This window comes from Diospyros lotus, chromosome 7 (assembly GCF_014633365.1).
Source record: "Diospyros lotus cultivar Yz01 chromosome 7, ASM1463336v1, whole genome shotgun sequence".
In the NCBI taxonomy this organism is placed as follows: domain Eukaryota; kingdom Viridiplantae; phylum Streptophyta; class Magnoliopsida; order Ericales; family Ebenaceae; genus Diospyros; species Diospyros lotus.
In genome coordinates this window covers 17,461,266-17,487,509 of record NC_068344.1, presented here as the reverse complement: position 1 = coordinate 17,487,509, position 26,244 = coordinate 17,461,266, and the positions used below count along the sequence as shown (strand labels likewise).

The 26,244-nt window shown below is 37.7% G+C and overlaps 2 protein-coding genes across 9 annotated transcripts in view; one reads left to right on the top strand and one right to left on the bottom strand.

Moving 5' to 3' along the window:
- LOC127806015 (uncharacterized) overlaps positions 1–9,150 on the top strand; it is a 17,226-nt gene extending 8,076 nt beyond the window's left edge. Inside the window, exons 4-6 of one of the 2 annotated variants that reach the window (XR_008024319.1) lie at positions 3,828–3,999; positions 7,588–8,224; positions 8,317–9,150. Coding sequence is in view for 1 of the 2 variants with exons in the window: in XM_052342961.1 (XP_052198921.1) it covers positions 3,828–3,999; positions 7,588–7,794 (379 nt within the window). In the remaining variant the exon portion in view is untranslated. Of the gene's footprint in view, positions 1–3,827; positions 4,000–7,587 lie in introns of both variants that reach the window. The other variant, XM_052342961.1, reaches the window with a different exon arrangement.
- Positions 8,962–26,244, bottom strand: LOC127806014 (uncharacterized). 7 transcript variants are annotated; one of them, XM_052342959.1, is made up of 16 exons: positions 25,853–26,244; positions 24,558–25,068; positions 24,001–24,241; positions 23,076–23,353; positions 20,557–20,727; positions 19,615–20,379; positions 19,425–19,516; positions 19,010–19,060; positions 18,794–18,882; positions 18,610–18,663; positions 13,386–14,024; positions 11,546–11,620; positions 11,096–11,166; positions 10,941–10,998; positions 10,249–10,465; positions 8,962–9,943 (listed from the first exon to the last, which is right to left on the bottom strand). In XM_052342959.1, exons 2-16 carry the CDS (start codon positions 24,974–24,976, stop codon positions 9,270–9,272), a joined length of 3,894 nt encoding a protein of 1,297 aa, XP_052198919.1. In that variant the 5' UTR covers positions 24,977–25,068; positions 25,853–26,244; the 3' UTR covers positions 8,962–9,269. The 7 variants fall into 7 exon arrangements, with proteins under 7 accessions (XP_052198919.1, XP_052198920.1, XP_052198916.1 ...); XM_052342960.1 differs by having other exon boundaries at positions 18,610–18,669; positions 18,998–19,060; positions 24,028–24,241; XM_052342956.1 differs by having other exon boundaries at positions 18,998–19,060; positions 25,853–26,243.

The following is a 26,244-nucleotide window of genomic DNA, read 5'->3' as shown; positions in this document are numbered from 1 at the left end:
ATGATCGAGAGGCTCTTGATGACCAAGTGACCTGTCGAAACGAACAATTGGTTAGGGGCGCGGGTAGATGTCCTCGTGCAAACCCTCCGATGGTTAAGTTAGTTTTTGAGTGGTTGAGCACAAGAACTGGAGTCGAAGTGGCAGAGTGAACTTACCTGAGAGAGGAGGTGGTCCTCTTATTTATAGAGGAGGGAGAGGGGGACACGTGGCAGCCATCCCGGGTTTCTTGGGTGGCATATTTCTGGCATATTCTTGGCATATTTCGTGGAATATCAGAATATTCTTGTGGGGTCCTAGGGAGGGTCTTAGAAAGAGGCTCCCGGGTTTGATTTGAGGAACGCTCCAAGAGGGTTTGTCAGTTACAAGAGAGGCTCTCGAGGCATCAGATGGATGGCATGTTGCCACTTGGTCATAGCCGAGTGTTGGGACTTCCTTGCTTTCCTTTGGCTTTTTGCTCTTCGTTCTTCATTTAATGGACCGTCTTCATTGCATTGATCTTCATGACCGAGTGGGGGTACCCCACTCAGTTTTGTTTTGATTTTCTTTTGATTTGTTCCTTCTTTGTTTCCTTTGCTTTTGGGTTATGTATTTTGGCCCATTTAGGCACACTTGACCCAGATGCTCATTTGCGGGTTTGACCTAGATCTGCTTCTTGGATCTGACCGATGTTTGAATTATCTACTATCTGTTGGGATTATCAATTGCTCCTACTCTTTTGACTGGGAGACCTGGACGAAAGAGTATCTTGCCATGCAAATCTTACTTGTGCCTTCCTTTCAATTTTTTTGCTATTCTTCCCATTTTTCTGACTTTATCGGTACTACGTTCTTGGATTTTCTGTATTGTGCACGAACTCCCGTGCTTTTCAGCTTCTTTGGACCACTATAAATAGGGGCCTTGGGGGTTTATTTTTTCTTTCACTTCTTCCCTTGAAGCTCTCCTCAAGGTGGCGATTTTCTGGTCTCTCGGTCTTCTTTGGGCTCTTAGTTATTTCCTTTCTTTTGGTCTTCTTTTACTCTTGGTCATTTGCCATCTCTCGGTCTTCTTTGGGCTCTTAGTCATTTGCCATCTCTTAGTCTTCTTCGGCCTTGCAGTCACTTATAGTCTTCCAATCACTTCAACTCTTAAGGTCACTTCGCCTCTTCAAGCTTGCTTTAAGTCTTTTATGCCATTGTTTCTCATGGGTGATCCATTTTGACAAATGGGTGATAACCCATTCAGTCATGCTCTATGTGGATTAGACTATTATTTTCTTGCTAGGATAAATGCTTTGACCGGTAGAATATGTGATTGGGAGGATGCACAATCGAGTGGGTGTTATGACCGAGAGGGTCTTTTGGCCGAATGTCTCTTCTTCGAGATTCTTCTCCACTTCTATCTTTTTTGTTGTTCATGTGATTCTTCATTTTTGTGTTGCTCCCATTTCTCTTTGCAGCTTTCATTATTTACCTGCCATGTTAATCTTTTCTTTTTTCGCGGGTTTTGCAGGAGTCTTCGAGCGTGCCATTGTGTCTGTTCCTTTGCTTTTGTTCGTGCCATTTAATTTAAAGGTAATTTCTTCATGTTGCGAAGAAAGAATGTCGAGCCCCCCAACCTTTTTCAAGTTCCTGACAATACTAGCTCCAGACTAGACTTTGTGTGAGGGACTTCACTAAGGCCTGGACGACAATTTCTTCTTAGTTGGATTTGCTTGTCAGATGTCCTAGGATAGATGAACCAGATCCCTCTCAGGTGGATGAAGGATGTCTAGGAATCCACTTTGCCTCTTTCGAAGCGTGACTTCGATTTACGATGCCGGACTTCATTATGGAGTGGCTTCGACATTATCAGATCGTGCATGCCTAATTTCATCCCAATGGTTGGGCCCAGTTGGTGGGTTTATTGGTTCTTTCCCATTAAGGGGGGGTGGCTCCCTCGCTCTTCCTTCTAATCTACTTCTATGGACTAAGGAAGGCTAGCAGGCAAAAGCGATTGTATACTCTCTAGAAAGTGTTGGGGCCGGAACTACCGTGATACCACTTTTTTGGAAAATCAACCCTTCTTTCCTAATGCTGCTCTTTAGGGGGAGATATCAATCATAGACCATCATTAGGATCCATCTATTTCCCTTCCAATCTCTTTTCCACTTCCTAATCCATCGCCCAAGACCTTCCTGTCCAACACTTTGAACCTGAACCCAGATTGGTGACTGGTCAAGGGGGAGAAGTCGAGAAAACATCTCAAGAGGAGATTATAGTCTACTCTAGAAGACCACGAGTTCCTCAGCAAAGTAAACCATCTGACCTGGAGCCAAATCTAGTGGAAGACACAGTTTGGGGAAGGTAAGTGTACAATTGATGGTCTATATATGCCTATTTCCCTAAGGAAATGAGTAAGGTCCTGCACCCATTATCCTATATCTAGCTATCTTACTTACTCTAAGTGGTCCCCAATGTATAGGACATTCACCTCAAAACTTGACCATGTAAAGATTCCTAACAATGTGTATGAAGCTTTTCATAATCAAAAGTGGAAGGCAGCTGTAATGGAAGAAATGAGAACACTTAATGAGAACAAGACTTGGGATATTGTTCCTCTACCCGAAGGAAAGAAAGTTGTTGGGTGTAAGTGGATATTTACCACAAAACTGAATGCTGATGGAAACATAGACAAATACAAGGCAAGACTGATTGCTCAGGGGTACCACTCAAACCTATGGTATAGACTAGAAGGAAACTTTTTCTCCTGTTGTCAAGTTGAATTCCAATAAAGTGCTTATTTCTCTTGCTGCCAATCTGGACTAGGATTACATTAGATGGATGTAAAGAACACATTCCTGAATGGGAACTTAGAAGAAGAGGTGTATATGAAACTTCCTCCCGGGTTCGAAGAAGGCAGAGCAGGCATGGTATGGATTGAGGCAATCCCTCAGAGTGTGATTTTCTCGATTCAATACATCTATGAAGCAATTCAATTACTCTAAAGTCAGGCCAACCATACCTTCTTTGTGAAAAAGTGTTAGGATGGGGAAAGGACTATACTTATAGACTATGTAGATGATATGGTGATTACCAGGGGATGACACACAAGAAATTATCATATTAAAAGGTCAATTGCAAGCACCTACAATATTTTCTTGAAATGGAAATTGCTAGGAGTAATAAGGGAATCTTTATTTCTCAAATGAAGTTCATTCTTGATCTACTGAAAGAGAGGGAAACTGGGATGCAAGCTTGCAGGGACTCCCCTAGATCGAAATTGGAAGCACAAAATTACCGAAGAAGATCCACTAGTTGAGAGAGAGAGATATTAACACTTTGGGGGGAAACTGATCTACCTATCTTTCACCAGACCCAATATTGCTTACAACGCCAATGTGGTAAGTCAATTCATGCATACCCCCATGAAGAGACATTTAGAAGCAATGATTCAGATTCTTTGCTATCTGAAGAGTACTCCCAGGGACATTCACCTTGCACTATATACTAACAAGGCTGCAGGAAGTTGATCTTCTTACAAAAGCCCTAATAAAGCCAGACTTTGAGTCAAATGTTAGCAAGCTAGGAATAACAAATATCTATTTACCAGCTGGAGGGGGAGTGTTGGAAGATTCATATCAGTTCTGGAGGATTTTTTTGTTTCCTTTTTGTAATATTTCCTTTCATAGTTTGATTCCTCTTTTCAATCTTTTCCTAGTTTAGAGATTGTGTAGTTATTAGCTTCCTCAATTTGTGCTTTCCTCTGCCTATATATTGTTCAAAAACCCATGGTTGTATAAGTAGAAATCATTATGTTCAATATACATACTGTTTTCACTAACAGACCATGCCTTATTGATACTTATGCAGGTATTGGTGTCTGAAAGAAGCATTTGTCAAGGCTATAGGAACAGGAGTTGGATATAGACTAGACTTCGTGGAATTTCATCACACTAACTGGGCCAACATTTTTGTTAAAGTTGATGAAAAAGAATTGAAAGAGTGGAGATTTTGGCTTTATGAGCTGGGAAGGATGCATATGGTAAGTTTTTTCAATGAATTCTCTCTTTCGTTTTGCCTCCTCCTTTCAATGAGCTCTTAGAGTCATGATGAAGAGTTATAATGCTGTTTGATTAGACAGTATGATGATAGTCATTTTATGCTTCTATACTGTTGCAATGCTACACAAATATGAGATCTTTGAAAGGCGCTCGAGGAAAAACGTTTCCAGAGGGAGAAAGTAACCATTTCCTCTGATTTTGGAGGAATTGAGAGTTTGAAATAGGAATATATAAATGTGCTTTTAGTTAGAAACAAGGATCAAAATATCATTATTATTGGGGACAAGTATTAGCATAGATCATTGTCATTGGGAAGGGGAGGTCCCGTAGGACTTTGATGTGTTAGCCTCCAAAATTGGTTGTAAGGGGGAAGGCCTTCCCCCACTATCTCTTTGTGTTTACCTTTAGTTTCTTCATTTAAGCTAACGCTATTTCAAATAGGGTAATCAAGAGGTTCAGAAAAAGATTAGTTTCTTAGAAGAGGCAATGCCTTTCAAAAGGGACAAGCATACACTTACACAACATGTCTCCTCTAGCCTTCTACATATACCTTCTTGTTATTATGTTCTAGTTTCAATAAATTAAGAGATTCCAGAACTTCGAAAGAGGCTTTTGTGGGGTGGTATTGGTAATGAGTTCAAGTATCACTTGGTTAATTGGTTAATTGGGACAAAGTTTTGTTAGATATAAGCCCTTAAGACCAGTTCTAGTGACACAATAGGGCTTAATCTTGTAATTCTTTAAACCTTATTTAATGGCAAGTTTTATGTTTAATTTAATTTGCAATATGATTTGAATTGAACATATAAATATCCTTTAGTATAATAAGGAGTGGATACCATTCTTAATTGTTAAGAATAATCGAGACGGATAATCCACAATACGTTATACTATAAATATGTTCCTGGCCATAGAGTTCCTAACTTGAATAATTAGTAACTCGCAAAGGCTGGCACATCGTCTTCCTCCTTGTTCGGTATAAGATACCGAAAGACAAGATTGGTGGGTCTCGTACCACTCTGTATAAGATACAGAAGGAAGACGAGTGGGTGCTCGTTATAGGAACAAGTTCACTGAACGGGACTATTAATATTGAATCACATGGGTTTTATCTCACGGGTCAATGATTCAATATTAACTACGGATTTACATTAGTCCTTAGACTTGAGATGACATGGATATCTGTGTGTTAGTGGATTAGGATATCAGCGATATTATATGGCTGTCCTAATCAGGGATAGTCGTACGTATCTATGTGCCTAGTTCAGTGACACACGAGGTACGTGTGCATCAGACATGGAATCTATCACCTCGAGATATACGAGGAGGATATCCTATGCGATCCAATGGTCACTTGACGATAAATCCTTGGCCAAGGTAATATGACGACAGAATTTGGATTCCGTAGAGGGTGTCATATTAGTCAAGTGTGATTATTGGATTTGGTCATACGACGAGATCGAGAGATTTGACCTATTGACCGTGATCTCATATCTCGTCGGGATATAGTATGATAGAGGGACTGTATTGCAGGGCACCGTAGTGTAAGGTTCACACTCCCGCTTCACATTAAATTGGGTAATTATGACATATTGCTAGATGTTACTCGTGATTTACGAGAATTAATAATTGATTAATTCTCGTTGCCAATTTAATTGTGAACCCAGAAAGTCCCACCCAATAGAAATCGTTTTAAAAGAAAAATGGGGCAAATTTAGTAATTATGGAATTACTAAATTATAAGTGCAATTATTTAAGAAATAAGAACAATTAAATAAGTAATATGATTATTTATTTAATTATTTTGGATTGGGCTTTTTGCTAACACCTAAAGTCCGGCCCAATTAGCACTTAGGGTTTTAGGGTTTCTTGTCTATAAATATAACATTAAATCCAGAATCCGATCAATCAATTCGTTGGATCAAAAACGGAAATTTTAGAGAAAATTTTCGTGTCCCTTTTTCTCTCAAGTCTATTGAAGTCTTGACGGTTTCGGGTGGACTAACTCGGCATCTCACATGTGAGAGATATTAGGCGGGTTATCAACTACAAAATCAGATTTCGTTTCGAGGTAACTTTTCGCTTTTGTGTCTTCGATTTAACCGTAAGATTTGAAAAACGTGATACCAATAAAATCAGATTTTATTTTCCGCTGCGTATGATCAGATCGTGTTTTCTAACAAGTTTGTCCCTCACGTGGCAGGGGTGGCTTAGGTATTAAAAGACCTAAAAAATAAAAAATAAAAATGCTAGAAAAGTGGGTGTGGAGATTTGATCATGAGCATGGCAGCTTGTATATAAAGTAATGAGTTCAAGTATCACTTGGTCATTATTTGTATATGCAGTAATGAGTTGGGAGGTTGGTCTACAGGTCAGATTCCTTCTCATTATGAGGTTTGTCTTTGGCTTGTCATTGTGGTGGTTTGCAGGGCATCTTTTTAAGATTTCAGTATGAAGTAGTAAATAGGACTAGAGTCAGGGTCCGGTTAGATGGTGTGGCCACGTGCTGTTAAGTGAACAACTTTCAGTTTTGTACTCTTCTGATTGGGAAGCTGATTCTCTCTCTGATGATTTGTGTGTGTGTGTGCTTTAGGATTATCCTTTGGATGGCAAGGGGTAAAGAATTGGACACGCTGTCCATCTCATGGAAGACATCCACTATAGGTTCCTTATAGATTCCTTTTTGACGAGCAACTCTAGCTATGTGGAAGTGTTGTAGCTTATGTGGAGAGCTTCCCTTTATGTCATTCTTATGAATGCTTACCTGATCAGGCACTGGCAACTGAATCTGGATTGTTGTGCGAGTGCATAGTGAGATGGGGACCATCTTCTACTTCATTATCATCAGGTGGTGTTGGATGTCTAAGTTTTGGGGATATAATGGGTGATGTTGGCCACTGTGATTTCTTTGAGTTCTTGGGGTTGCACCAGACCTCACAGCTGTCAGAGAGAATTTTGGTTTACTTCACATATCTGTGTGTTTGTGTGTGTGTGTGTGTTTTCTGAAGGGGAAGAACAAGAGGGAACTTGAGAGTTCGGATAGCTTTGTTTTTTGTTGGAAGGAGTTCAGTTTGTCTAACCTTAATTTTATGGGTGAGGGATGATACTCCTTTTTGCTCATTATTCATTTGGCAGTTTTTAGATTATTTACCTTACATATTTTTTGTGATTTCTTGTTCATTCCTAGTTCAAAGTCGAGATAGAGAGAGAATTTGATTATTCACTGCTGAATTATAGCATCTCTTGCCAAATAGAGGGCACGAGGGTAATTAAATTTGCGTAACCAATTAATCCCTGGAGCAGGAATAGAGTCTATCTCAAGGAGGTATTCATGTCTTATGTATCTGTAAGATTATGTTGTTGTAAGAACTAAGAAATACAAAATTTACAGTCATCTCCTCAGTATTTGAAACCAGGTTTCTTGGTTTTGCTATGGGATTTCTTCTCTCCAGTCTTTGGTCATCTTTTGCTGTGTAGTTGATAAGCATTTTGTGGTACATATTGTTGAGTTTCTTGTATTCTACTTTTTCATGTTACACCCTTGCATTAAATTCTCTATTGCACCACAGGTATCAATTGCCAGGGGGCACCCGAGGTTTGCCACAGAGACTTACAAGAGAACATTAAAGAGGACTGAGTTTAACGAAGAGCAATACAATTTGGGTCTTCATCTTCCAGATGTAAGTTTTGCACTGCGAACAGTTGAACAACTGATTCCAATCTCATGTAAAGCAGGTAAAATAGCTGTTGATGTGGCACAAGAGCATAATAAATAACCACCCGAAGAAGTAGCTGAGTCATCATCATGACATATCGATTGATTGGGAAGACATATAGCATACCTGAACGGTCTTGTCTGAAACAGAGTACCTTAAACGGACATCAAACTTCCTCTCCCTTTATTTGACGAGCAGTTAAAGAAGCTCGATTACATGGGACAGTGCCATCACTCTGAATCAAAGTAAGAAGTTAACTTGTTTATTGTTGTTGCAAAGTGACAAAAGGAAGAACCCTCCTCGATGCCTGCATAAACGGATCCCACTCGTGGAGAAACTTACAGTTATTTTGCTAGATGGTTCAGGTGTAATGTTAGTTCAATACTAACCACAGCACAAATTATATCAGAGCTGTGGCACGTTTATACGGAAGGTGCTTTCGCTTGTATCAACTTAGACAAAAGCACTACACAAAATTCTCAGCAATCTGGTAAATCCTTGTGGCATTGGCCGATCCCATCTGTACTTAAGCACAGAGCTAATATGGCTCCAATGCAAATTCTGAAGGCTTGTTTTTATCAGGCAAACATGGCAATCAGAGGAACCTCTTGTGCACAAAAGCAGCATCCAAGCAATGAGGAAAATCTTCTAGTCTTGGTTCATCATGTTCAATAACTGCTTTGGAGCAATATGTGCCAGAATGGCATGCAACAACACAGTGTGCTTGCATGCTCCAACGTCATCTTTATACTTTTCTCCTTTCTTTCCCTGCTTTGATACGTCTTTGTCTTTGGCCATATAATGCGAGTACTGAGTCCTTTGTAATCAATGAGACATTTCTCACCAGACAGCATCCTTACCACATATTCAAATTTGAGAACCCATCGAAGGATATCTTTTCTATATACTTTTTTTTTGGTCAAGTGTTGATATTCCTTGTTGAAATGTTGTGTTAGTCCTAGTACTTGCACAACTGTACCTATAACTCACTTTGGTTCTCACTGTCTTTCCGTAAGTTAAAAAGGAGGAAAATAGATGCCGAGGTTGCCTAATAGCCACAATCAAAAAGGTACTGAGTCACAGACTTTAGATATAATTGCAGCTTCTGGAAGGGAAGGATCGTTTATATTCATATTCACATAGCCTAGCTAGAAAAATAAAAAATAAAAATACTGACAAAATAAGAAAATAAAGAGAGCGGGTGGGTTGAAAGGAAATGGCAATTCATTACAAGAAGAAATTCCCCATAAACAATGAGAAAACTTTCAATTACTGTAGTTAATATTATAAGTATCCAAAGAATAATGGCCATAATTACACATGCGCCAATTGGCCTGAGATGAGATAGTAGATAAAAAGCCGCGCCCCCCCTTCCACCCAAACCCGAAGAAATCCCCAAAATAAAAAAAAAAAGAACTAAGAAGATGACGACGACGAAGAAGAAAAAGAAAAAGAAATCAGTAAACAGGAAGGAAACAGCTATTCTCCATCTAAACAGTTGAATCAACAACAAGAATGTACAGTTATTGTCGTCATCAAAACATATTCAACTCCGACAGGTCATCCATGGGGATTTCGAGGCCAGCCGAATCGTGGTCTTGCAAACCAATGTCATCAAAGTTCAGCCAACCAAGATCAGTGCCTATTCCTAGTTCATCTATATTGTCTAATTCCGACAACGGCATGTTCGTAATTTCCAAGATTTCCTTGCTCTCCTTTGATGGATCGCGATGAATGGTGCTGGGTGGCATCATACCACCTTCTCTCTTGTTGTTGCTACCATTTGTGGCCACCCGTGGGTAGACCGGATGACTACTGGTTTCAGTAAATTTGTCATTAAATCCATTTCCAGAGGTTGATAGTTGAGCTGTCTTCTGCTTGGGCTTCGATTTCAATTTTCGCTCACCTCTAGGGTTACTCAATGAGGGACGCCCAGCTTTAGCAACAGTATTTCTACTTGAGACGTCTTTGTCCCTCTCCCTCTCACTTCTCTTCCCCTTTGCTCCACCCAGAAGAGTAGTAGCTAGAGTTGATGTGGTTCTCAAGGCAGCAGTGCCACCAACGTCATCAAGTAAAATTTCTTTCTTCTTCCCTCTATTTGATATTGGTCCATTTTTGGCAAAGGCCTGATCAGATTGAAGAGTGAAACTTTGTAATGCATCTAATGAACCCCTTTGCGGATCATGCTGCTCAGCACCGCTGTAGGATCCTGTAAGAAGAGCAAAACCCACTCAATACCACAATTGGCTGACGGAGTAGACTAAAATAAACATCTCGGTCACTAGTGTTTGGAGGCATCATATAGAAACAAATAACAGATTTATGCATTTCTGCCAATTTAAAACAACCCCTAACCAAACTCCCCTGTGTCCAAGAAAAATTTGGAGTAAAAGGGAAAGCAATCAAGATTAAAGGTAATGAGGGAATTTGTGGGAGTAAAACAATTTTAACTTAGGAATGGCAGAATGCATGCTCTGAGGTAAAGCATGGGATTAAGAGAATTTGGAAGCTTACTATTTCCAACTCCGACACAATCACCAGTTGAAGGTTCTGCCTCATTTGCCAAAGGGGGTGCAAAAATAACACTTCTAAGTGCAGGTTCATTAAAGCAACCTGTTCCTGAATCTTCAAAAGCCTGGCACCTCACAAGAGTTCTCTTTGCAAAGGCCAATGCAACTTGCTTCGACACCTTTGCAATTCCATATTTTGAAGCAATACTTCCTCGAGTGGCCTGTTAATTTTTTCAAATAGAAATTTCATAGTTACTTCTGCAGCAGCCAAGCTATACAAACATGTAAATACTAGAATAATGTGGCTACAAAACACTTAAAAGTAAAATTCATCACTAGCTTCTCAGATAAATTGATAGATAAATCTAGGTAGCCTCATTTAATGCGGCAGTGGCTATCAGAGACAAAATCTTTGAATGCACTAGACTACACAGTGGGTGGTGACTATATGAACTGAACTAATACTAATAGCAATGCACTCAGAGCCGAAAGAACATACTTTAATAACACAAATTACACAAATTGGTGAGTGAGCAAGTAATTAAAAAGCCCCATAAATATAAGATGTTTACATCAATATTGGGTTATGCCTCAGCTTTCACTAACATTTAGTGGCAATATTTGCATAATATGCAGCTAAACAATAAAACTTCATGAATAAGCAAATCAAGGATTGACAAAGAAATAACTGATTACCAAAAGCTTTTTGTGAGCCAACTCCACAAGCTTATCCATAGCAACCTGCTCAAGTTCCCTGGCATAATGACGATAAAAAAAATTTAAAATAAAAGTCCTAACAAGAAAAGCTAAAAAGTCTAAAATGAAAAAAATTCCAAATTATTGAGTATTACCGTGCTTCTGCCTCCTTCTTTTGCTCAACAGCTTTATGTACTTTATCCAAGTATGCCTTTTTCTTATCAATCTATAATAAAAATATCAGCGCGAGTATATGCACGGAGAAAGCTAAAATATGGATGCAACACCATTTTTCTTGGAAACATTAGGGACCATTAAGTTGTAGATACATTTTCTAATTTTACAACTAAGCATGCTCCAATATTTTTCCGTTCCAAAAACCAATTGCATCATTTTTAGAGAACATCCTTTTTTATGTTCTCCAATTCATATTATGAAGTTTAAAAATGAGAAAATTAAGTTTTCTAATTTTTAATTGGAGATTCAACAATTCAATAAAAAATTAAGAGTTGAAAAATTAGAAAATGTTTTCTATATTTGCACAGGCCCTTAACTTTCTACAAGAATATGGTTGAGAAATAGAGATGCAAATGATGCAGACTAACTTGTAGATGAAGTCCATTCTTCAGCTGAACCATTTCTTGGTCAATTGTTTCATCCTCTGTATCATCCAAATCAGGCTGCAGCAAAATTCCAGACATAATAGTGTGTGAATGGAAGGGGAAAAAATGTTAACAAGGAAGAAAACACAAAATAATAATAGATGTGGAAGACCACAGTAGCAAGATGCAAAACTAGATTGCTACTGTTTCAGGAAGATGTTCAGCAAGCAGTTGCAAATGATCCAATAACATAAACCCCCCAAAGGAGGTCGAGAAAGGAAAAAGGCAAAGAAATAAATACCCATAAACCATGATGGAAGGACACCTAGAAGGTTGTTCATCCATGTCCGTGCCCAAACACATGAACGCAAACAATATTTGGCATAGACATGGCACATGCATGAACACGAACACAGGTACAAGGATGGGTCAAGTTAATTTGAAAAAAAATGAGGAAATGGATACAAGAACACAATAAATAATATATGCATTTTATTAGCTACATCCATAAAAAAAAAAAAAAAAAAATAAGCACTAATATAAGAGACACCTAAATTCAATTATCAATAAACTATCCCAAAAAATATATGAACTAAAAGGGTCAAAACGATTATAATCCAATACATAATTACAATTTAAAAACAACAATCAATTTCAGATACTTGTTAGGGTGTCTCCAGTACACGAGTGCCCCACAAGAGATGTATTTGTACACAGCTTTCTGTTTGCTTTTATGCAAAGTGGTTGTTTCCACAACTTGGGCCCATAACTTCCAGTCAAAAGGAGCAAGCTTACAGTTGCTACCAAAGCTCACCCTTAGAAACTTCTCAAAAAATCAGGAAAAAAAAAGAAGAAGAAGAAGAAAGCAAGAAAGAAGAGAGAAGAAAACAGAATGAGCATTTCCAAACTCCAAATAATTCATCATTGATGGCATCCCATGTGGAATGCTTGACACCTGCTTCTATGTATTCCACAAGTCATCACCACTACATGTCACAGTGTTGGACACACACATATTTGACCTATCTATTGGATACAGGTACAAAGACAGATAAGCCAATGTGTGAGGAACACCAACAAGCTAGCATGGTTGAACATCACTCCTTTTTAAGTATGCCTTGTTTGCAACTACACCCAGGACAGTATAAATTTTTGTATCCATTCATCTCCAACAAGGTCATACCAACAGTTAAATGTCCTCAAATATGTGTGTATAAACTCCAATATTTCAATTCTTATTTCTTACCTTAAAAACACTTGATTTTGGTCTCCCTCATCTCATAACACTACCTTGACTTGATAATTAACTTGGTTCAAGAATACATCATGGATTTTCATTTAATTTTCAAAACCACACACATATTGGGCAGACACAAGCCACCTGTCCATTTAGACTGCACGCTAAGAAGCATGAGTAGAGACATGAATATGGTAGTGGCTGACGAAGTGTCATTGTCAAAAATGTCAAACACAATACACGGTCATAGAAATGCTCGTGCTTCTTGGCCTGGACCAAGACACATGAGACACAATCCAAAATCATTGTATGACTTCACATAAAATAAACTACTTATATCACTTTCATGGCACAAATATAAATTGATAGAAAATTTATTCCTATAATCACAGAAATGATTAATTTGTTTCATTTTAACATGAATAGATATTTGGTTTATCAACTCAATTCCAACATGTATAGATCCCCATAGTGGAAGTTGCAGTGTGATGCATGTGCAATGTTGTATGCTTAATTCTAGCAACCAAATTGGCCAGTACGCATTTTACTTAATGATGAGAAACACCATTTAGATCAATATCATGTGCCATACTAAGTAAAACTTACCACAGTTTCCAAATATATGCCAATACTTTGCAGCTCCAGTAAGAGTTTGTCTTCCACACACATTTTCTCATATTGGCTATCAAAGGGAGATATGATGAAACCATTTGTTTGTACGTTTTGTGGTCCATCTAGATCATTGCCCGTGAGCCCATCTGACACCCCAACGTCAATATGCAAAAATCCACTTCCTTCTTGCCACAGTTCATCATTCCGTGGAGAATTATGGATGACACTTCTACTAGGCATATTAGTCCCATTACAAGAAAATAACCTGTTTCCGCCACAAGTTTTCTGAGTTTGAGTGGCAAATGACTCACATTCAAATTCCATTCTATCCCTCTTTCTAGGCTCAGTACCAAAACCTAAATCATTATAAGCATATCCTCCAACACCATTTTCGTCAAATTCTTCAATTTCGTCTTCTACAATCAAAGCTGATAATACTCTTTGGTATAATGGGGTAGCCTTATTCAATCTTCCTTCTGAATCTAATTTTCCACAAAAAGTATCAAAATTGTGAAATTGATCGGTAAACTCCATCACAGCTGACTCCTTTGATTCAATCTTATTTTGCATTCTACCTATTTCTCCAGACCCAACTGTATCAGGTAGTGGTATTTCTTCATGCGAAAGATCACCCTGCAAATGCAAAGGAATGCAAGAACATTAGATGATTAGGAAAAAATATGAGCTATTCAAATTTAAAATATACTTCTCTAAAGCAAACTATTATAGTTCCTTTTCAGTTTGATGACTAGTTCCATTAAGTACAAACCATAAATGAAAATAATTCCAAGGGCATGTTGACTACACGTTCCCTTTCTCCAACTCCCCCCCCTCCTCAATAAAGAAAATGCAAGTCGAAGAAACAGTCAGGCATACCATACAACTTAGCATAAGATATATGAAAATGAGGGGGGGGGAATAATGCATTCTAAAAGTGCATCCAAATTTCGAAATAGGTAGATGATAGTTGACCTGTCCAAAAATGTTGGCCCACCATTCTTTTCAAAATTTCTCAAAACCATTGGTAAATTGGAAATTGTAAATGGAAAAGATATGGATATTCTTAAATTATCATTTCCACTTAATTGTTTAGGATGGTTTAACACAGGATTATGCCTGGAGGTCTAGAATTCATTTAGCAAACCCACCTCGTGGAATTAAGCCTCGTGATTATGTTTTTGTTGGTTGACCGCATGATTATAATTTATAATCTTTAAAGTGAGGTGACTATCAAAAACTAGTATGCTCAATTCAAGTATGAAATTGTAAACGTATTAAATCTGATTAGTTCCTAAGACAGAGAAATGGTGGATGGGAGTAAATTGCAACACATCACTGTTTGGGAAAATGATCAAGTAAACCAACAGCAGTACCATAAACAAAAGTATGTTTGATGCAACTCAAAGGTATCATTAGCCACATAATGTAAATCACTACAAGGAGCTATGTGGCCATTTACCCTTCTGGCATTGCAAATGAGCTTTCCATGCAGGTAGACCTAGTACATTAATATTGGACAACTATAAGATTACCTTTGTTGTATAGCTCAAAAAGCTGTGCAGTTAGGTACCACTATGTGCAAAATATGGGCACAAGATGTTACACTAGATGTGCATTGATGTGGTCACCAATTAAGATCCGGCCCAAGGCCGACCCGACCAAACTGAAACAGTATCACCGGAATAGTAGCGCCGGAACAATATTTTAATACTTCTTAAGTTTTAGAATTCTATTTGATTTAGAATTCTACTTCATGTTTCTACTTGATTTAGAATTCTACTTCGTGTTTGATTAGGATTTTATTTTTATTAAGATTCTAGTTAACTTTTACTTAGAATTTATTTCTATTAGGATTCTAGTTGAATTTTGTTTATAAATATTAGATGGATTTGGATTAGCCAAATACTATAAATATGCCTAGGATCTAGAGTTTGTAATCAAGTTTTTCTCAATCAAATTTCAGCAACTTATTAGGGTTTTCTTAGCAAAACAGTCTTGTTTTTGCGTCTTCTTGAAAGCCAAGCTTCGGCCATTGAAGTTTATTCTTTTAAGGGTTTATTTGGTGTGTTTTTTTTACACACGCACTACATGCTGTGTCAGGTGGTATCAAAGCGGTTAATCAACCAATCAAATGGCCGATCTTGAAGGTAACAATAGCAACCAGTCTTGTGACGGTGATCGGGGGCTGCTCGCGGTTTGGAAAGCAATCGAAGAACGGGAAATAACTCATACAATGGAGCAGCAATTGGAGTGAATCCGTAACCAATTGGGCGTTTAACAACGAGTTAAGGATAATCGGAACCGGACTAATAGCGTGAATCAAGTCGACTACGTTAAATCGAGAAGACCAATTGCAAACTCAGGTCTGATTTATGCTGCTACCATGACCTCCATCTCCTTTACAGTGTCGCAAGCCAATAAGAAAAACCACCACCATTCTTGGGTTGTGAAGCAATGCCTGAGCCCTCAGGACTGGAAAATACCCCAGTATGAGTCAATAACCTTGGAGTTTTTGTCATGTTAGCAACATAAATCAGACCTGAATTTGCAAATGTTGAGGTTGCTGGGACAACATAATCTTCAAAATCAAGCTCCAAACTCATTGAAAAGCCGTTCTTTACTTTATACTCATCGTTTTCCCAATGGTTGTGTTGCTGCACATTCCTCCTAACCTCTTTACCACTAGGGTTGGCGATCATGCGACCAAGATCATTCTCATCATTGCTATCATCCATCATTGGTCTTCCCAGTTTAACGTAGCCGACTGGATTCACGCCATTAGTCCGGTTTCAATTATCCTTAACTCGTTGTAAAAAGCCCAATTGGTTGCGGATTCGCTCCAATTGTTGCTCCATTGTATGAGTTATTTCCCGTTGCTTTTTTTTACACACGCACTACACGCTGCGTCAGGTGGTATCAGAGCGGTTAATCAACTAATTAGATGACCAATCTTGAACGTAACGATAGCAACCAACCTCGCGACGGTGATCGAGGGCTGCCGTCTAATTTATGCTGCTAACATGACAAAAACTTCAAGGTTATTGACTCATACTGGGGTATTTTCTAGTCCCGAGGGCTCAAGCATTGCTTCACAACCTAAGGATGGTGGTGGTTCTTTTGATCGGCTTGCGACTGTAAAGGAGATGGAGGTCATGGTAGCGAATTCTTCTACAGTTTATTCAGGCTCTGACATAGTTGAATCGAAGGCAATAGGAACATATTCACCTTCGCAATTGCAAAAGCAACATGGTCACATGGGTCTCTTTGTGAATAGGGGTGTTGGATCTCTCAGACTAGTTAACTCGGGTAGTGCAACTGCTTTTGATATTAATCTAAAATTAGATTCCGAAACTAAGAATGATATAACAACTGCTGCTATAGCTGATCAAGTGCTTAGACTAGAGGAGGATTCAAGCATCAATACTTTAAGTGATGGAGAGACTGCTGGTAGTCATGGAATAAGCCTTTATTCGAAACAGTTGCAAAAGAATGCTTATTCAGGCAAGAAAAATCTACAGATGAATTCGAAGGAATCAAAATCAAGAAAACTGATGAAAGGAGGACCTATGATAAGATCTATCAGATTAGAGAAGCGCTCAAGATGGAATGTTCAACGTCCTCAATCTAACAGTAATAATACAATGGACGTAGAGGGCAACAAACATGGCGATGGTTGGACCCATGCCAACGAAGATAAGGCCAAGAGGGGGAGGAATGTCTTTGCTCATGTTCTCTTAGCAAAAAAGTTCAAGTGGTTCAAGAAGATGTCAAGCAAAAGTTGCACAAATAAGAAGTACAAGGCAACAACTGACAAGCATAAGAAGCACAAGGTATTTGAGGCTGGAGATGAAATCACGATATTTTTGAAAAATGAACGGATTCCAGGAGGAAAGTAGAACAAGTTCAAGCCAAAGAAGTATGGTCCTAATAAGATTCCAAAGAAGACCAATGATAATGCTTATATTGTGGATTTGCCTAATCATATGGGTATTTCTAAACATTCAATGTGGCTAATCTCTCTTTGTACTTGCCGAATGTGGATTTGTCCTACTCGGATCAAAATTCGAGGTTGAATTTTTTCTCAAGTGGAGGTGAATGATGCGGTCACTAATCAAGACCCGGCCCAAGGCCGACCCGACCAAACCGAAACAGTATCACCGGAATAGTAGCACCGGAACAATATTTTAATACTTCTTAAGTTTTAAAATTCTACTTGATTTAGGATTCTACTTCATGTTTCTACTTAATTTAGGATTCTACTTCATGATTCTACTTGATTTAGGATTCTACTTCATTTTTCTACTTGATTTAGGATTCTACTTCATGTTTGATTAGGATTTTATTTTTATTAGGATTCTAGTTAACTTTTACTTATAATTTATTTCTATTAGGATTCTAGTTGAATTTTGTTTATAAATATCAGATGGATTTGGATTAGCCAAATACTATAAATATGCCTAGGATCTAGAATTTGTAATCAAGTTTTTTTCAATCAAATTTCAGCAGCCTATTTGGGTTTTCTTAGCAAAACAGTCTTGTTTTTGCGTTTTCTTGAAAGCCAAGCTTCGACCATTGAAGTTTGTTCTTTCAAGGGTTTATTTGGTGTGTGTTTTTTATACACGCGCTACACGCTGCGTCATGCATCCATACAAGAAAGAAAATATAGAATTATAAACAATACAATACATAATAAGGTTAGGAGGTGCCTATGGAAGATAAAATGGACAAGACACAGTTGAAATAGTTTGTAAATGCAAGAGAAAGACTAGTAAATGGAGGTAAGCGGGTGAAATGGAAGAAGTTTGAAGCAAAATAGATGAAGACAAAGAAAGCTTGGCGAAAAACTCTTAAACATGACATAGGATATAATGGTCTTATAGAGCATATAACCATGGATAGAGTAGGGTGAAGAGCCAGAATATCCCACCTAATAGGAGAGAAAAATGCAATCATTGTTGATGCATTATAAAAGAGTTAAGACCTCTGGCCCAATTGAGAACAAAACAGAATAGGTTAAGCAAGACCACCACATTAATCACATGAGAAGATATGGACATTAGCACCAAAATAGATTTAACAAGAGAAAAAATCAACAAAACAACTGATTTCATCTAAAAGAATTGCTGGAATATTTTAACACATGTTCCTTCCAATAACAAATAAAGCTGGAAAAGTGTGCAATTATCTGCCTGTAGAGAAACAAAAACAAAAACAAAACCTTCTTGCTGAAGTGGAACATCTGGGACAAGCTTTCATGAAGCTCCTCTGCCCTCTTTACCTTATCCAAAAGAACAAGACACAAATATGTAAAGAATCAACACCACCATGTAAAAGAAGCAAGGAAATAAAAAAACTGAATAAAATAGATTAGGTAGCATTAACACTGCAGATTCTAGTCACACCTGTTGCGTGAAGTAGGAAGTGTCCTGTAAGCTGGCAGGGGCAAAAATTGGTTCAACTTTTTTCCAGAATAGACCAGAACATGCGTTATCTGCAGAAGCAAGCAAATACAGGTAAAGATATACACCCATATAGGAGTCATTATAAAACCTTCTGCACATGTATAAATACATATATATGTGTGTGTGTGTGTATTGGTCACATACAACTAGCATTACGGGCAAGATTTGCAGCCGTCAAGAGTTCTTCGTGATCGTCATCTGATTCTCCTGGAACATCATGTACAAAAGCAAGGTCATAACCAGACATTTTTATAAGAAACAAAAACCACGATGGACAGTGACAACAGAGCAATAGGACATTAAGAAAGGCAAAAGCTTCAACTTGAAGTAGCACATTAGACAGAGAATGTTTCACCAAATATACAAATTCCGATTGGTAATTAATTGTATAATATCACTAAAAACCTAAAAGTGAAAAGATTATTAACAAGATAACACTGAAAATTGAAGTTCATATTTTTCTTTCTGAAAAAACTGATATAAGTGAAGAGACTTTGGAAAACATAACAGATAATAACTACCAACATAAAATGTACGCATCCATGTATGAAAGGTCAGTGTAAACTGATACCAGTGAAATCTGGAGAGCTACTATGTGGAATCTGCCCACGACGTGAAAAGCCTTTACGGTCTATCAGTTTTTTCAAAGGACGGCCAGTTTTGCTGCAATAAATAAGTAAAACACTTTATCAATATTCAAAATCATAAGAAAAGGTGAATGGAATATTTAAATTTCATTATATCTAAGGAAAAATCAGTACCTTCCACTCTTATCAGAACCAGGTTTTGTAGTTCTAAGGGGCTTAGTTGTGGCAGTATTATCCAACTTCTCCCTTACTGGTGAGATGTTAGCCACAGGAAACGAAGATGCCCTTCCAGTTCGTCCTTGTCTCCGCACACCATCACCAATTTCTTCCTTAGAAACTGATTTATTCTTCTTAGCATGAAAAAAAGATGACAGCCCAGTATTCTGAACAGCATTAACTTTTTCCTCCACTTCACCACCAGCCATAACTTTCTCCCTCAACCTATTGTCACCAGCACCAGATTCTTCACTTTCAGAAAACCTGGCAGGGGATGAAACATTTTCAAGTTTCACTTTAATCTGCTGGTTGCCATTAGCCATGCCGTGAAAAAGAAGAGGGCCATTCATTGAACGGGAATTGATTTTATTATAATCAGAAGGAGAACACCCTTCAGATGACATCTGCATTTCCTCATGATTTGAGACTGGCGATAACAGATTAGCTCTCCTGGTGCGTTTTTGTGGTCTTTGACCACCCCATTGAGCCATGGGTGACGAAGATGATCCTGAGGGCATAGCACGTTTGCGATTGTTAGGCCCGCCAGATGAATGAAATTTGCTTCCACTTGAGGGCTGTTCCCAGCTCTCAGGTAATCCAGTTCCACGGGGAATGCTAGATGACAAGTTTGGAGCTGCTACAGGACCACTTCGTGGTGTCCTAGAAGCCTTTCCTTTTGTCAATGGACTGGGACTAATGTGACTGTCCTCGCATATATTCAACCTACAACACAGGACACAATTGCAATGTCAAAAACTTAATTGGAAGAATATCTTATGCAGCATAAAGAGAAAAACAAAAAAACAAGGCAAAATCAAGCTTGCCTTTTACAAAACACACAAGTTATGACAAAGTCTGACACATATTTTGAGCAGAACAAGTCTAAATTCCAGTACATACTTATTACTCCCTTTTGCAAGAAGTTTTTCCTTATTTGAAACAGTAGGGAGTTCCCTCATAAGGGTAGACTTCTCTTGATCATGCTTGGCTGTTGCTCGAGCAAAAGAACTGCCAGGTGAAGAACTGGCATCTAACTTGTTAGTGCCACTAATTCCATTGGTAGGTCCTGATCTGTGGAATGTGAGGAGTTTCAAGAACAAAATAATCAATGTTTGAGTACAACGTAAAAAACAAGAGCGACCAATGAGTGAATACAGAACAGATAAATTCAAAATAGAAGTCAATAAAACGTCCCAAAAATTATGTAATGCACAATTAATCATGAAAATGTTCGCTAATAAATGCATTACCAGTGATGCCACGTCACAGCAAAGGAATATGAGCATAAGCATTCGTATCGCCAAACAACAAAAAGATTAAATTTAATATCTAATCTTTTAAATTATTGTGTCCAGCAATATTGGGCCGAATGGGAGCTAACCCTCCTCCTAACCACTTCTAACTTCTAACTTATGTGACAAGATTTCATCCAAACTCCAAAGACTAATTATACACACCAATAGCCTTAGAAGCCCAGCTAGGTGCTAATTTTAGTTCACTTCAGTGAATTATATTGATGTGGAACCAAGGGACGAGAGATCAAATTGACAAGAGAAGAGGAGAATATAAGCGAAATAAAGGAGAAAGGGAGCATAGAAATACCAAGACATTAAGAAAGAATACACATTTTGTATATTCAATATCTTTTTTAAGTACATTTGTACATTTAATATCAATAAAAGAGGAGTATTTGCCTCATCCTATAAAAAAAATAATTCTATAGAAATTTAAAGACTATAATTCTAAAAATCTAAAACAAAATATGAAGGAAAACATAATCTTACCCCATTTTGGATAAGATAGACATATTCCTAATTTGTTTTGGATAAAATAAACCTCATCTTGCCTTAGCTAGTGTGTGTGTGTGTATATATATAGATATAGATATATGTATTTCCCCATATTTTGTGCCAAGTTATTGGTTTCAATTTTCATAAGCTTTTGACTTTGCTCCACTAATTTCCTTCTTTGCTTTTTTCTTGGCCAAAATATACCTCTTTTTCTTCGTTGCAGCATGTACATAAAGTCTTGCAGCAAGATATCTTAGTTTTGATTTTTTCTTGTAGCTCTTCATTCCATCAGCAAACTCTTTTTTGTTCAAGAATTTTCCTTTCAACTCTCCTAGAACCATTTTTGTCATAGCTAGTAGTAGTCATCCTGATCCACATTTCATTAGCCTGTCCTTCTATAGTCCAATCTCTTGTGCCACATACTTTTTCCTTTAAGATAACTTGCTATTCACCTTTTAAACCCCACCATCTAATTTTTGGGCTTCATTTTGCATTATTTTTTCTCCATTTTTTGATATGGATGTTACTTAGAAAGGAAAAAAAAAAGATATGGATGTCAAGGACCACAAGTCTATGTTAAGTGGTAAGGTATTGTCCCCATACAACCTTTCAATCCTTACATCATAAGCAATCTTCTTTTCTTTTAAGGAAGTTGTCTATATGGGCAACTAATAAGCCATTTTATATGTGACCAAGTGCTTATCTCATTTCTCATAATGAGCTCATATGTAATGGCAAATTTCAAAAAAGAAAAAAAAAAAACTTTGCCCTTTTTTGTTCTTCAAATCCTAACCTCCATGTATATCTATAAATCCATTCCCTTCTAAACTCCTATAATTATCTTATCTCCTTTGGCCATTTCTTATTCCAATCCCTCTAAATCTCCCAAAAATTGTCTTTATCTAAAATAAAATACAGAATAAACTTAATCCTACTTTATTTGGAATAAAATAAACCTGTTCCTAATTTATTTAGGATTCATGCTAATCTTCTTTTTCTCCAAAATAGATCATATATATGTTACTAAGAAATAATCTTTGAAATCACCAAACAAAGTTATAATTTTAATAATAATGGGTGTTCCTTTTTGTTCTACATGCCTCTCATTCCAATCTACTACACACTTGATTTCTTTTGAATGTTGTTCAAAAGGCAACAGCTCAATCTCCAAGCATGTTTGAGTAACTTTGTTTTTCGAAGTTACATTCAGTTTTATTATTAGAACAAAGTAAAAGGCTAGTATTGTCCATTGAGGATAAGTCAGACACTTAGGCTGCACATTCCGAATAAAGAAACCTGAGTCCTTAAGTATCAAAAAAAAACAAAAAACAAAAAGAGACCTGAGTCAAAATTAAGTTACCAACAGGAAAAGAATGAACAGTAGTGAAGCAATCCAAGAAGCTTTTGTACTTCTTGAAACAAGTGATCTGAAAATGGGATTTTTTATTTTCAGCAAAGCAATGAGAAAATAATGTGTTCTCTGCAATAAGCTTCCAAAATCATTTAAGAAAGATTGGCATCACTTTCAGGAAATTAAACGTCAAGATGGACACCAAAAGGCAGCACTAAGAGCTCTACACCAGCAGAAATATGATACATCACAAGATCCTCTTACAATAAGAATCTTACCTGAAGCCATGGCCATCAGAAGATTGCAAGCCAGATTCATTGCTAAGCTTATAATGCATGGGTTGCTTCAATTCTCCATCACTATCTAGAGGTCTTGTGAAAGCATTCCCTACTGACCGTTTTCTTTTCATTTTTTTGTCCCACCCTTCCCCTCCAGCGGGTAGCCTGCGAATCTTTTCTTCAACCAGATCAGAACCAGGACTAGCATCTTTAAGCATATCACGATCTTTTGTAATAACCAAAGACTGCCTTCCTAACCCATTGCTACGACATTCTGCCTGAAATTATATTCAGAAGAAAAAAAAATAAGTTTCTATAATCAACTGACACAGAAAACTAATGATAGCTTCAGAGAAAAAGAAAAATTAAGACATAAAGGTCAATAAGATTTAATCAAGAAAAGATGGGATATGAGATGCAAACCCAACATTTTTATCACCTTTTATTGGGTGAGTTGGTGGCCACATTACTTATTCAGGCAATGATTTGATGAGGGACCATTTAGTTAAGATTTCTGTACTTTTACTTGTGATGTTTCTTCCAAGATTTAAAACAATGAAAACTTTAAGAACATGGTTCTTTAATATAATTTTCATTTTTATATGGAAACAATTTTGAGAATCTCAAGGGATTCAAGTTATGGAAACAGCTTCCTTCCCAAGCAAGGGTATAGTTACAAACAATAATGGCCCTTCCCCAATCCTTGCAAAACTGGGAGCCTTTTGCAATGGGGATGCCCTTTTTGAGAAGCATCTAGAGTTTAAAATGGAAAAGCAATATAGGATCAAATATCCAAGAAAAAATGTTGGACCAGAAAATAGAAAGAACAAAATTATGGATTCATCAATAGCAAATTTAAGAGTTTGTGAACGTTGCTTGAAGTAACTTGCAGTATGATGTAAACAATATTATATCAATTACAAACCCTAGTTTCAGCCACTGATGTGCGCACACGCTTATTGAGAACAGCAGTCTTAGGCCGATCATCCACTCTTTGAGACACAAGATCTGTAGGGTTTCGAGGAATTTGAATTCCCATCTTCAAGTTCAATGCACCTGATCGTTCATTTGCTGACAGCTCATTCCTTTGCTGCTTTTTGGAGTTCACAACTTCAACATACTTGTTCAATTTATGAATATGTTCGTCTAACTTTTTTGCTCTTCCCCTGCAAAGAAAATTATATCTTTCAGTAAACAAGCTGCAATATGAGGAAATTTGGAAATATCCCAATTACATGAAAGGTCTACTCTCTAACCAAATCAGCAACAATAAGGAGGTTCATCCTTTTCCTTCAACCAAAAACAGACAAGACAACTGACAATGAAAGGACATTTTTTCCCAATAAATAATAGTGAAAAAAACATGGAGAATGAAACTAAAATGCAGGGAATTCAAATGCATTAACAGAAAACATAGCATATAGAATATCAAAAGGTGAATTCCAGTAACAAGTATGTACATGAAAATATAAAATAAAATACCTGGCCTTGTTATTCACATCTATAATACTTTCCTTATAACGTTTAAGTTCCTCCATGACCCCTGGAGGTGAAAGCCTAGGATGTGCAGCCCCAAAAGAATTTTCTTCCGAGGCACTACCAACAGAAAAGCCCAGAACCCTCCTTAATTCGCCTGACCGTGTACACATCTGACCGCCAAAAACAATAGGCTCTAGCATCAGACACTTTGATAAGGGAGGCAAATTCCCCACCACTGCCCCGCTCACCCTAGATGCACTAGTCACAGGTCCAAACATCCGATTTTCACCACCCTCCCGGAAGCTCCCTGATCTATCCAAACTCGGACCAGCATGATTGCCCCTTGATCCATTTGAATTGTTGCTGACAAAACTTGGGTCTGAACTACCTGAAGTTAACTCAAATCTTGAAGTTCCTGCCATAATTTACTCCCCGTGGCAAAGTTAACATGACAAAAGGATTTCTGTCAATGCCTCATTTCAGTGCATAAGTCAACTACTTCTGAAGTTATTATCTGTCAAGTTGAAATAAGATCTTTTAGTATGCACATCATGTTTTAGTAAAAGGCCAAACTAAATATCAATTATAAAAACAGTAGTTTCTGATTTTTTTTCCGAACCGATCTCAGTAATTCAGCATATTCCATTAAGGAATGGTGCTGCAAAAAAGCAAGTTTTTGCCACGGAAAGTGATATATAGGCCAACATTGTCAGCCAGATCAATGAGGCAACTGGGTGAAAGCAAGCAAGGGGCGGTCAATGTTGGTATTGAAATCCTTTTCCTTTTTCCACATAACAAACACAATACAGTGCAAACTATAATAGAAAAAGGCAATTATACCAAACGAAAACTTTTCTATAATTTAAAATCATTTAAGTGCTAAAGCATGCAAAAACACTGAAACTCAGATACTGTATGGGTGCGAATAAAAATTTCAAAAACTTGCTAACAAACTCTACGGCGCTTAAAAAATAAAAAACAAATAAGATCCTTTTTCGACCTCAGCAAGCGGTAAAAGACAATCCTAAAAGCTGCAAGTACAAGTAGACTTTTCGACGCAACAACTAAATCAACTAACAGGAAAACCAATACGAAACAATTATCAGCTCTACAGATCATAGAAACCCAAGAGGATACAAAGGACCAGATAACTCCAAACCATACAAAGTCTTCGAGCATAACAAAAACCTAAAAACAGAAAAACTCGACAAAACCAAACAAACCCCATCTCAATTCAACAAAAAACACTCGAATTACCAGTTTCGAACACGAACATTCACAGAGAAGTAAGAACACACCTCCACGAAAAAAAACCCTAACCCTAGCTGGACGACCCAGGAAAGCAATCCAGGGTTTATCAGCGGAACCCACTGGAATTCGACCATAACCCAGTTCAGAAGTCGAATTGACGGTACCTAGCGGGGCCGGAGATGCTCGGGGCGCATCGGCATTCAGCGATCGTACGGGATCGAAGAGATAGAGAGAGAAACAGACTACGAGTCAAAAAGGTGGCTCGCTCTCTAATTTAGTTTTTTTTTTGGGGGGTGTTATTATTTTGGGTTCTGCTTTTTACTTGGAAGGTGGGATTCTTCTACGCACAGAATGTACGCGTATTGTGCAGCGCCGCTATGGCTATAGTTTGGGCCCTCCCTCCCTCCGCCCGGATGGCTTTGATTGGGCTCGCTGTCTC

Coding starts and splice junctions, on each gene's coding strand:
- LOC127806014 (XM_052342954.1), bottom strand. CDS start 24,976: ATGGCAGGAACTTCAAGATTTGAGTTAACTTCAGGTAGTTCAGACCCA. Junction 20,380..20,556: donor CTTGCAAAAGGGAGTAATAA/GTATGTACTGGA, acceptor CCTGTGTTGTAG/GTTGAATATATGCGAGGACA. Junction 19,061..19,424: donor TAGCTCTCCAGATTTCACTG/GTATCAGTTTAC, acceptor ATGATGTTCCAG/GAGAATCAGATGACGATCAC.